Here is a 12,694-nt window from a genome sequence, read left to right as displayed (position 1 = left end):
TTTAATGTTTTCTCTTTGTGTTTTGTTTTCAGCAGTTGTTAAATGGCACATGTGTCAGTTATTGCTACGTTACAATATGTTGACCAACATGTGTCATTTTCAGTTGTTGCTATGCAACAAACTCTCCCAAAATTTAGTGGCTTAAAACAGTATCAGTTATTTAGCCCACAGATCTGCCATTTGAGCAGAGCTTAGTGGGAAGGGCTCAGTTTGATTCTACATAGTATTAGCTGGGGTGGCTTGACTGCACGACCCACTTTTAAGATGACTCATAACTGGCAAGTTGGTACTGGCTGTTGGCTGGGAGTTTATCCAGGGTTAAGGGTCCAGGAGGTAAGTTTATCCAGGGTTAAGGGTCCAAGAGTCATCTCCATGATGCGTCAGCTTCACTGTGGTATGATGGCCGGGTCCCAAGAAAAAAGAGATAGAGGCTTCCAGTCTCTTAAATCCTTGCTCTAGAAACTAGGACGGCATCACTTCTGCCATATTCTTGGTAAAGCAGTTACAAAGCCAGGTTAAAGGGTAAAGACACATAAATTCCCACTGCTCAGTAGCTCAGTGGGAGGAATGTAAGTGTGGATTTGGCGGGAGGGGGTAGAGGAGGATTTATAGAATATTTTAAATTAATGGAATAATGTTTTCCATCAATTTTGGAAAGTTCATAGTCATTAACTCTTCAAATATGGCTTCTGTACAATTCTTTTTCTATTCTGTTTTTGTATCTCCACTTATATGTATGTTAGATCTTTTCATTATATATTCTATGTCTTTTATCTAGTTTCCTGTATTTTCCAAGCTTTTGTCTCTCCATGCTTTATTCTGTTTACTTTTTTCTTACGTATCTTCCTTTTCACAATTTTCTATTCAGCGTTGTCCAATCTGCTATTATACCTAACCACTGAGCTCTTAATTTTGGCAATTGTATCTTTAAATTCTGCAATATCCACTTGGTTCTTTTTTTTTTATATAGTTTAAAGTGTTTTGCCAAAATTGTAAATCTTCTATTTTATCCTAATATTGTCATAGTTATTTTAAAGTCTGTGTCAGGTAACTTCAGTATTTGTAGACCCCCAGTTATAGATCTGTTTCTCTTGTATATTGTCTCTGTTGGTTTTCTTTGATATTTTCTTTTTTAAAAATATTTATTTATTTATGGCTGCACTGGGTCTTAGTTGCGGCATGTGTGATCTTCCGTCGTGGCGCACGGGCTCTTCGTTGTGGTGTGCGGGCTTCTCTCTAGTTGTGGCACGCTGGCTCCTCTCTAGTTGTGGTGTGCAGTCTCCAGAGTGCGGGGGCTCAGTAGTTCCAGCGCACAAGCTGTCTAGTTGTGGCGTGCAGGCTCAGTAGTTGCGGCATGTGGGCTTAGTTGCCCTGCGGCATGTGGGATCTTAGTTCCTCGACCAGTGATCGAACCTGCATTGGAAGGCGGATTCTTAACCATTGGACCACCAAGGAAGTCCCATCTTTCATGTTTTCTTATCTCTTCATGTGCCTGGGGAGTTTTGCTTTCATGCTGGACCATGGATTTGCAACAATGCTTGTGGAAATATACGTGATGATATTTTTTGAAAAAGAAAGAAAGGAAAGGAAATCTTTTCAAATAAAAAGAAAGCCCCAACTCCATTTAGGGGTGTGTGTGTGTGTGTGTGTGTGTGTGTATGTGTGTGTGTGTGGTGGGGGAAGGGAGTCCAGCTGGAGCAGGTCAGTCCACAGCAGGAAGCAGGCAGGCACCTGTTTGCAGGGACACAAGTCTTCAGATTCCATCAAGGGCACAGGCCAAGGGTTCCTCCTGGCTCACTTCTGTGTCTTCCTCCTCTGCCCTGGCTCCTCAGGCTCTTCCAGCTGGAGACAGAGGCCGATGCCCTGGTGAACTTCCAGCAGTATTCTTCCCAGTTGCCGCCCTTCTACGAGAGCTCCAACCACATCCTGCATGTTGAGGTCCTGCAGCAGCTGACCGACCTCATCCGCAACCACCCCAGCTGGTCGGTGGCCCACCTGGCAGTGGAGCTGGGGATCCGAGAGTGCTTCCATCACAGCCGCATCATCAGGTGGGTGGGGGGCTTGGCCAGGTGGGGCAGGAGGGCAGGACCCTGGGGATACTGGGTGTGGATGGGGAGTCTCAGTCCAGCCTCAGTTCCCCTCCATAAACTCAAAGGTTGCCCAGAACGTTTGACTTCAAAAGGGGCAGCATTGCCTCTGGGTTAGAGCAGGGGAATGCTGACTAAAGTCAGAAGGAACAATGTAACATTTCTGGGGTGCCTGCCAGGTGCCAGGCTCCTGGGAGCTGTTTTATACCCACCATGAACTTGAATCCTCTCAACATGCCCATGAAGTAGTGTCATCCCAGTGAGAGGTTATGTGACTTGTGCAAGGTCACTCAGCTGCAGAGGGCTGAAGAGGCTTCAGATCCCTGGTGTCTCCTTCCAAAGGCCTGGTTGCCCTTCTGGAAGCCGGAACGCTAGTCTCGTATGTCTATTCGGCCAACATGCCCCTGGGGAGGGCCCCGTGCCAGCCAGAGGACTCGAGCTCATCCTGCCCTGAGGTAGCCACGCCTCCCGTTCTCTGCTTCAGGCAGCTTGGTGCAGCTCCCGGGCCCAAAGCTCAAAACTCTTCACTGCCTTTTACAGTTTACCGGCACGATCTCGGACAGAATGGTGTTTGATCTCACAGTAGTTCTATCGATTTCCTAGGGCAGGCGTGGCAGGTATTATTTTTATTTTTTTGTAGACAAGGATATTGAACCCTAGAAAAGTTCAGTGAATTGCCCGAGGTTGGTGAGATTTCTGCCTTCTGCGATTCTTTCTGTGCCCAGCCCACTGCCCACTTAAGGCTGGTGTGGCCCTAGGGCACATCCCTCATACAGGTGTGCAAACTGAACTAAAAACTGGTACAGATCACATCAGTTACAGGTAAATTGTGACTCAGCCCTGAGTTTGAACCAGCCAGCTTGAGCAGGGCACGAATGCTCTTGGGCTCCTCCCCCACCTCCCCTGCGTCTGCACTTGGCTTTCTCAGTGCCCCGCCCACCTCGTGCCACACCCCTCACCTCCCCGGCCCTCCCCTGCAGCTGCGCCAACAACAGGGAGAATGAGGAGGGTTGCACTCCCCTGCACCTGGCCTGCCGCAAGGGCGACTGGGAGATCCTGGTGGAGCTGGTGCAGTACTGCCACGCCCAGATGGACGTCACCGACAACAACGGAGAGACCGCCTTCCATTACGCTGTCCAGAGTGACAATTCCCAAGTGCTGCAGGTGAGCAGGGGTGGAGACAGGGCGACTGATTCTGGCCGCTCCTTACCACAGCCGCAGCTGTCTTTGGGCCTCTGGGCTCAGGTGTCCCTCCGGGCCTCTCACTGTCCCCACCTTGATCCTTGAGGCCTGAGCCCCTTCATGGAGGGTGTAGCCCCACCTGGCACTTGCCTCCCCATGCTTGTCAAGGAGACACATCCTCGGCCACTTTGCTCCTACAACCCTGGGAAAGTCCTCCAACCCAGCAAACTGAGCTCAAGGTCTAGTCCCATCAGTCAGTTTAGTTCAGCTTCTCCTGATCACTCACTGTAGGCTGGGCCCCTGGGCCGGGTGAATTTCAGCCCCTGCCTGGAGGCGCCCGTGGTCCAGCAGGACCTGAGCTTAACTTTTTACAGTAACTCAAAACAAACAAAACTCCATCTGGCTCCTGTAGGCATTTGCACCAAAGGCACTCCTTCCGTTAAATTTTTGATTAGCTGGGCAGAAAAATAAAAAATAAAAATTGTAGGCAAGTAGATCAAATGATGAAAAGGCTACCTTATATATCAGATAGAAAAGACAGAATACTGGGCAGTATTTTATTGCCTAGAATTAGAAGATTCTTCTAAAGGTTCTATCCTTCTCTGTGCCTTGGCATCAGAATGGAACCACATTATTCCAGAAAATTTGGATTCCTGTCTTATGATTAATGCTCTCAGGGAAGGGAATTCTATGCCCACTGTTGAACTCTGCCCTTACTGAGACCCCACTGTGTGCTCAGCACAGCAGCACGTAGAACCTGCCTCGATTCAGAGGGCGGGTACACACTCTTATCAATAGCTGTCCTTTACCGCTGGTCCCGTGCCTGACCCTGTACTCAGTGTTTTATTGTTCTAGTTAATTCTCAAGATAACCTCTGTGGGCGGGGGCCGTTATCTTCTCTTCGCCAAAGAGACTGAGGTTCAGCGAAGTTTTGTGCCCGGGGAGGGGTGCCACGGAGCTGTGAGCGGTGGGGCTGGCCCTTGAATCGGGCCTGGATGCCAGCACCTCGGCCAGCACCTGCTGTGTCCCTAGCCTGTCCACAGACCCAGCAGGTCACAGGGGTGCACAGGGGTCATAATTAACCTCAGGGAAACAGCTTTCAACCACAGTCGAGGAAATAAAATCCTCATGGCTGTTTTATTAATACTGGTGTTTTGTTTTGTTTTGTTTAATGAAAAAATAATACCTACACGTAGCTGAAAAATTCAGGCAGGACAGAAGGGTATGCAATGGAAAGCAAGTCTCATTCCCACCCAGGCCCCCAGTGCCCATCCTAGGTACAACCTCTTTTACATTTCCTGATTGAGAAATGTATCATACACGCCACAGTCATGCCAGACCAGCGGCCCAGCCAATACTGGCACAGTCAGCTTCTTTCTCTCCCCAAAGCCTCCTTTCCTGGTGGCTTCTATTGAAGTTCTTGTCAGTGTTCTCGTGGAGTCCAGCTTCCCTTCCCCTGAGGCCCCAGAGAGGGACGGCCACAGCGGTGGATGTTAGCAGAGGGACAGGCCAGGGGCCTCGCTGTGTTTGGCGCCTGCCCACCCCGAGGTCTTGCTGTCAGCTCCTAGGGAAGAACGCATCGGCTGGTGTGAACCAGGTGAATAACCAAGGGCTGACCCCGCTGCACCTGGCCTGCCAGCTGGGGAAGCAGGAGATGGTCCGTGTGCTGCTGCTGTGCAACGCTCGCTGCAACATCATGGGGCCCAGCGGCTACCCCATCCACATGGCCATGAAGTTCTCCCAGAAGGGGTAAGACCCTGCCCTGCCCCACGTGATCCGAGGGACCTCCCGTCTGCGCGGCCAGTCCCCCTGCCCAGGCGAGCGGTGGCCTCCACAGGTTCATTAGGTGCGTGTCAGATCCTGGTGCCAAGGGCTGCCCTGGTACAAAGAAAGTATTTGATAAATGTGTGGGAGTGTCAGTCTCGGTCCATGAACTCTGCTGTGCAGAGAATAGAACTTTGAAAGTTGCTCAGTCATGCACCTTAATTTCTGACCGTGAGCCTCCCTCTACCAAACTGGAGATAAACAGTCTTAAGCTTCCCACCACATCTGAGCTGAACAGCCCCTTCACGGCTGCTGTGCTGGTGCAGCTTCTGTGCCCAACTCAAAACCTAGGAATGCTTAGCAAGGTGGCCCAGGGCCCCATCCGCCTGAGGTATCCCTCCTTCCTGGGGGGTGGCACTGCTGGGACTCAGGTGCCAGGCCCATGTCCTGGGGAGCTCTAGACCACTCATTTCTTCCTTTCTCCCCAGCCCTGGGAAACCTGGTCTCAGGATAATTCTTCTCCACGTGCAGTGTGTGCACGTGCGTGCGTGCGTGCGTGTGTGTGTGTGTGTGTGTGTGTGTGTAGGAGGGATAAAAGAGATGACTATCCCAAAATACTGCCCAGCAGGTACAGTAACTAGAATGAGTGAGTGAATGAGTCAGGTGGTCCCTCAGTCCCGGGCACTGTGCCTTACAGAGGTGGTTGAGAGAAAGCCCGGAACAGGGGATACAGAAGTCGCCCAGTACTTTCCAGAGCCATGTGGTAGACGGGCAGCAAGAAACGAGCTCAGAGGGGCTGCCCTCGGGTTGGGGGCAGGCACGCTCCCCCTCCCTCAGGGTTTTCCTTCCTCTGGGGTCTGCACCCACCTTCCGGCCCCTGGAGGGCATTGATGTCCCCTTGGAGGTTTGGTCCAAGCTTGGACAAACCCTCCTCTCCTTGACTCTTCCTTGTACAGCCAAGATGAACTAGAACTTTCGGGAAGATTTGACCAAATGGTTGGAGACAATCCCAGCGCTCCCACGCCCAGTCACCCCCAGTTACTGAGTTGCAGGTTGCAACCTGAATGGACACACGTGATGAGCGATGCTCTCCCATACCCAAGGGCTGGCACAGTGGCCCTGCTCCAGCTTGGCTCCAGCCACCCTACTGGCTTCAGTCACCTTCTTGTACAGGTTACTTCCAAGATCCCGATGTGGCCCAGGTTGCTCCCTCCTCAGACACCTGCAACCACATCCCAGGCCTCCCGTGTGGATCGTTGCAGATGAGACAACACGAGTCGTCTCATACCTCGGGTGTGCCCTGCACACAGCCACGCTCCTCTCAGGGCTCCAAGGGGGCACATCTCTCCGTCACCACATGGCAGCCCGCGCATTCATACTCCAAGAATCACAAGTGTTAGGGTTACTGGGACCGGTTCCATCCCAGCCCCAATCTGGGGGCCCCTCTGCTGTTGGTATTGGCTCAGCCGAGCTTCACCGAGAGCTGGGTTGGGCCCAGGACCCCGCTTTGACTTAGCATAATGTCTTCAAGGTTCGTTTGTGCCGTAGCCTGTATCGAAAGGTCCTTCCCTTTTAGGGCAGAATTACTCCATTTTATATACCACACTCTGCTTATCCATTCATATGTCCGTGGAGACTTAGGTTGTTTCCATCTTTTGGCTATTGTGGGTAATGCTGCAGTAAACACTGGCATACAAATATCTTCTTGAGCCCCTGCTTTCAGTTCTTTTGGTTGTCGATCTAGGAGTGGAAAGCAACTGCACTTGTAACCACCCTGCCTACTGCCTCCTACAGGACGCAGTCACTACTTGCAACACCAGTCGTTTGGGAAGCAGGGGAGGATAGAGGGTGGCTGTGTGCTAGTCACAGGCACCCATGTTACAGACAGGCCCAGCCACTTTTGAGAGGTCACCAGTGGGAAGCTGGGGCTTAACCTCAAGCCTGTCTGACGCTGCAGCCAGCACCAGTGAGCGTGATCATTGCTGACCGAAGTCAGCAAGGAAGGCTTCCTGGAGGAGGGGGCTTGAGATAGGACTTGAGGGGCTCAGGATACCGTTGCCGTATCACCGTATGCATGCTGGTTGGTTTTGTTGCAACTGTATCTGCAGGAGCTCTCCCTCACTAGTAGATGAAGCCTTGATTCGTGGCCTCTTCCAGTGTCAGGCTGCCCCCGCCAGCCTTCCTCACTCCCACGTGGCTTCTCTCTCCCCAGGTGTGCTGAGATGATTGTCAGCATGGACAGCAGCCAGATCCACAGCAAAGACCCTCGCTACGGAGCCAGCCCCCTCCACTGGGCCAAGACCGCAGAGGTAGGCAGGTCTGAGGGTGCGTCGGGGCAGGGGGAGGGTCCCAGAGCCCTTTGTTCCTTAGCTACCTATGGGAAGGAGGTTCCTGAGAGGTCTCTGCAGGTGGCACTTGGGGGCCCAGGAGATAAGCCCAAGGAGGGATGGTGTCCTGGCATTGCAGGTGAGTGTCCCCTCTGCGGTTTCCTCATGTGTGAATTGGGGATCTGTGGCCTGCCTGTGGAGGTATCGTGAAGTCAGCAAAGCAGTGCGTGAGAAAATTCTTCATAAATTGTCAAGCACCTCATCGCAAATAGAAGGTGACGGACGGTGATGATGCCGATGGTGGTGAAGATGGTGGCTCTGGTTTCGTCTGTAGAGAGCCTGGCCGGCATCTCCTCTGAGGCCTCTCCCTGAGCTAAGCTCTGAGCCCCTGGGAGGATGGAGGTCTCTGATCACTTATCTCCAGGAAGCACAGCTATCAGGGCACTGGATGCCCTCAAAGATGATGGGATACTCGTAAATGTGACAGGCCAGGAGGGAAGAGACTGACAACCACTGTGGATACCTTCCCACCAGGAGCTAGACACCAAGTCAGGCCCTCCTGTATGTTTTCATGTTCCTTGTCAGCACACTCTGTGACGTGGGAACTTGCATTCCCATTTTCACAGCAGAGAAAACTGAGGTGCACAGGGGTACAGTGACCCTTCCAGGCGCAGACAATGGGGATGAAGTGGGGCTCAGCTTTGGGCTCAGGTCTGTCAGGGTCCAAAGTCCAGGCTCTCCGGGGCTGTTGGGTGAGCAAGTGTGTGTGTTGCCAAGGCCCAGATGGGGTCATACCTTGGAAGGGTCCTGGACAGGGTGGCAGGGAGTGGGGCATTTCTGGGGCAGGGCCCAGAGGAACCTTTGCAGGGAGGGATGGGGTCCTGTGAGCTCCAGGAAAGGACCCTGAAGCCCTTTGAAAAAGTCACCACAGCTTCAGCTTTTTGTCCCCTAGTTCCTGGGGTGTGGCCGGTGTGGGAGGCAAGATCTGGGGCCACCCCCAGAACTGGGGCCTACCACCTTGGCTCCTCCCATTGCTGGAGCTTTCCAGAGGCCCGAGACCTGAAGGAAGCGGCCCTGCCCAGGTGCCACCAGGTGCCACAGGCCGCAGCTGCTCTGAGCACCCTGCTGACTCGGGCCGGAACCCTGTCTCCGCAGATGGCCCGCCTGCTGCTGAAACGGGGCTGTGACGTGAACAGCACCAGCTCCGTGGGGAACACAGCCCTGCACGTGGCCGTCATGCGCAACCGCTTCGACTGCGTCATGGTGCTGCTGACCCACGGGGCCAACGCCGAAGCCCGCGGCGAGCACAGCAACACGCCGCTGCACTTGGCCGTGTCGGTGAGCCCCGGGCTTACTGCCTACTCGGCAGGGGTGCAGGCGACCAGCAGGGCTGGGGCATGTGCCGCTCTGAGCCCAGAATACGAGCCCCTTCCTCTGCTCTCCAGGGCCTCTCATTCCCATGCCCCCATGTGACATCTGGATGCTGTGAGAGGGGAAAATACAGCTCTGGCTACTGACCGTGGCCTTGGGCAACTCACATCACCTCTGCCAGCCTTGACTTCCATCTGGAGAATGGAGGTGTTGGTACCCACCTGACAGAGTGGTTGAGTGGATTCAGTGATAGACATCCGGTAACTCTATGAGGGATGTCTAAGTAGCACATGTAAGACCTGGCATGGAGTAAGCATCCCCGAGACGTTCGTTCTCCTTCCCTGCATCATCAGGGAAAACCATTCATCTGCATGTTGCCCTTATCTCCCTGGTAGACGCCAAGCTCCTGGAAGGCCGGGCCTGCTTACACATCTTGGTGGCCCATGGTAGCTGCTGGTCACCTTTGCTGGTTCATTAGAGAGCACAGTTCCTGCCCTTAAAGCCCCTACAGTCTGGTTAGACAACTACAGCATGAACATACTAAATGCAAGGGAGGGAGTGTTATTTGTTACAGACGTGTGTGTGTGTGTGTGTGTGTGTGTGTGTGTGTATAACTGTAGCAAACCATATGTACCCATAATTCTGTTCAACATGTCTCGGAGTGATAGAATAGGAGATTCCCCTGGAACTCTAAAAGAAGGAGATTTAGGACAAAGTAAAAGACATCCTGTTTTATACCAAAGGTCATAATTGTAGAGGGGATGTTGCCCAAGAGACTGAAACTATAAATAAAACTGTGGACATTTTTAGCACCGAATGGGCCCTTTGAATTATGTAGTTGAACAGTTCTTAAACTTTTTGGTCTGTTTGATCCTTTTATGCTTTTCAAAATTATTGAGAATCTCAAAGACTGTTTATTTGAATGTTATCTATCCATATTTACCATATTAGAAATTAGAAGTGAGGGATTTTCAAGGTACTTATTAATTCATTTAAAAAAACAATAATTTACCAAGCCCATGCTAACATAAGTAACATTTTTATGGAAGATCGACTTTATTTTCCAAAACAAAAAATAATTGAAAAGAGTTGGCATCGTTTTACATTTTTGTGAATCTTTTTAATACCTGGCTTCAGAGAAGGCATGGATTTTCCTATCTTCTGCTACATTTATTCAGTATGTTGTTGCATATGTTAAAAATATGAAGAAACTCTGGCCTCACATAGATATGTACATAGTTGGAAAAGATATGTGGTTGTACCTTTGCAGATAATTGTGGGTATTCTTTCTTTCTTTCTTTCTTTCTTTTTTCTTTTTCTTTTTCTTTTTTTTTTTTGGCCACGCTGCGTGGCTCTCGAGATCTTAGTTCCCCAACCAGGGATTGAATCTTAGTTCCCCAACCAGGGATTGAACCCGGGCCCCGGCAGTGAAAGCGTGGAGTCCTAACCACCGGACCGCCAGGGAATTCCCCCTGGATATTCTTTCGTATTGCACCAAAACTGACAAGGGGTAGTTTCTGACAAGTTGGTTGCAGTGGACACTCGGAAATCATCTCCTCAGACTTTTCACTCTGTTACCGTGAAAACCATTGGCATCTTTTGCACTTTGCCTGGCTCTTTACCCCTGCACAGCTTCGTGTCATTCTTGGAAAACATTGGTTTGCTGAGTGTGCCTAGCTACCAAATGTTGACCCATTTTGTTATACAGTCTCAAAACCCCACAGTTGTAAATATCACCACAATTTCATCAGAAAAGTCTTTAAATTTGGGGAAGCTGTCAAGCCCATCATGACATAGAGCAGTGTTGTAGAATTCCAGTTCTTTTTTTTTTTTTTTTTCGGTACGCGGGCCTCTCACTGCTGTGGCCTCTCCCGTTGCGGAGCACAGTCTCCGGACGCGCAGACCCAGCGGCCATGGCTCACGGGCCCAGCCGCTCCGCGGCCTGTGGGATCTTCCCGGACCGGGGCACGAACCCGCGTCCCCTGCATCGGCAGGCGGACTCTCAACCACTGCGCCACCAGGGAAGCCCACAGAATTCCAGTTATTCTTTGAAAGCTTGAGTTCTATCACTGGCACAAAATACTGCCAGCTGTTTTTCTTGAAGTGATAGGCTCACCGCATTCATTTTTGAGAAAATACCTCCTAGATACCCAACGCTGAACAACTGTAGTTTGTCTGCCAGTTGTTTCTCGACTAAAAACAGTTTCTCTTGCAAAAAAAGCAGCTCGTTCTGCTTGCAGCTGAAGCAGTCACGCAGTGCTTTTCCCGAGACAACCATCATACGTGGTTAGGCCACAGAAATGCCTTGTGCATACTGTGTATTTTATGACAACGAATACACCAGTGTCGAAACTTAATGAGATTAACATTTCTTACGGCTTCATCAAGGGCCTTCTTAAGTGAAGCTGGCTGTTTAATGAATGAATTTACTTTTTACGGTGAGTGCGTGGCAGAGGAGAAAAGCATGATGACTGTTAGTTTGGTGCCACTGCCTTGCTTCATGCTAAGGCACCAGCAGTTTTATCCACAGTTGTTTGTACACCATCGGTGCAAAAGTTAACACGGTGCAAATGCAAACAACACCTTGATGTTTTCATGAATATGGTTCTAACCTCTTGAACCCTCCAAGGGGTCTCCGTATTCATAGGGGTCCACAGTGCTTACTTTGAGAACTGCTGACGTAGGCCATTGCTTCCATACTGCAGTCACCTGCGCACCATGTGTGCAGTTTCTGGCGGACTCACGAGCCACTTTTACAATTTTGTACTGAATCATTGCTTTAATTTGGCTTGCTTTTAAGCTTAAATTTATTTTGAAGGAACTGTTATATTACACTGGTAAACCAGTGCCACAAATAAAAGGTAACCAAAGAAGAAATGCATAACTAATGGTTAAAACACACGTTTACCTGTGCCCATATACATCCTAATGGTACACGAACAGCAGTTTGGAAAACGGCTTTCTAGACACACCTCTTCATTCTCTAGGCAAGGAAATGAGGCCCCGAGAGAGGGAGGTGATAAGCCCAGCACTCAGGTCTCCTGGCAGCCAGTCTGTTGGTTTGTGCTGGGAAAACACACCCAGCCCGGCCCCGCTGCCCAGCCTCCAGACGTTCACTGCGCATTCTCTGGGGAGGGGGTTGCCATCAGGGAGGATGTGTGCTCGGTTTCCCCCTCAGAACCGGGGCCCTGGACTTGATGGGGGCCTTTCCTCACTTACCCTCTCCTGCTGGTCTTGCGAGCGACCAGCAGCTGACTCTTCAGTGGCCCCACGGCTCCTGGGTCGGGGGTCACAGATGTTTTGCTTCTTTAGAGAAGGAGCTGGTGGGGCTGGGGGCTGGGTTATTAAATTCTCACCTGGGGATACTTGTAAGCCTGTTTGTCAGGGCAGTGGCAATATGGGATTGACTGCGGGTCGGGGGTCACAGATGTTTTGCTTCTTTAGAGAAGGAGCTGGTGGGGCTGGGGGCTGGGTTATTAAATTCTCACCTGGGGATACTTGTAAGCCTGTTTGTCAGGGCAGTGGCAATATGGGATTGACTGCGGGTGGGGGTCAGAGGGGTTCCAGTGTCTCTCCCCATGCTGGTGAGAGGTCCGCCAAGTTGAAGGATTGGAGGGGAAGAGGCTGGGGTCCTTTCTGTCTTCATTTCCCTGAGCTGTTGCATATTTCCCCCTCACTCCATCACCTACAGAAAGACAACATGGAGATGGTCAAGGCCCTCATTGTGTTTGGGGCAGAAGTGGACATCCCGAATGACTTTGGAGAAACTCCTGCGTTCATAGCCTCCAAGAATAGCAAACGTATGTACTCTACACTCTGGGACCAGAGTTGGGCAGGGGTGGGTGCGGGGTGCAGGGACTGGGGGGCAGGGAAGTCCCAGCCATCAGTTGCCCGCGTCCCGTCCATACCCGCCCCCAGTTGCTCCCTGCACAGAGTGGCTAGGAGCAGTGGGAGTCCCAGAGG

The 12,694-nt window shown here is 51.2% G+C and overlaps 1 protein-coding gene across 10 annotated transcripts in view; it reads left to right on the top strand.

The window, feature by feature from the left end:
- PLA2G6 (phospholipase A2 group VI) overlaps positions 1-12,694 on the top strand; it is a 52,170-nt gene that overhangs the window by 20,370 nt on the left and 19,106 nt on the right. For all 10 annotated transcript variants that reach the window (XM_049694959.1, XM_033405038.2, XM_049694957.1 and 7 more), the window contains 6 exons: positions 1,833-2,048; positions 3,068-3,251; positions 4,831-5,018; positions 7,246-7,342; positions 8,516-8,698; positions 12,423-12,531. In XM_049694959.1, the coding sequence (XP_049550916.1) occupies positions 1,833-2,048; positions 3,068-3,251; positions 4,831-5,018; positions 7,246-7,342; positions 8,516-8,698; positions 12,423-12,531 (977 nt within the window). The remainder of the gene's footprint in view (positions 1-1,832; positions 2,049-3,067; positions 3,252-4,830; positions 5,019-7,245; positions 7,343-8,515; positions 8,699-12,422; positions 12,532-12,694) is intronic.

The sequence above is a fragment of the Orcinus orca genome, chromosome 11 (genome assembly GCF_937001465.1).
Source record: "Orcinus orca chromosome 11, mOrcOrc1.1, whole genome shotgun sequence".
NCBI classification, from domain to species: domain Eukaryota; kingdom Metazoa; phylum Chordata; class Mammalia; order Artiodactyla; family Delphinidae; genus Orcinus; species Orcinus orca.
Note: the sequence above shows the minus strand (reverse complement) of the source record. Positions and strands in the feature narration are given on the sequence as shown.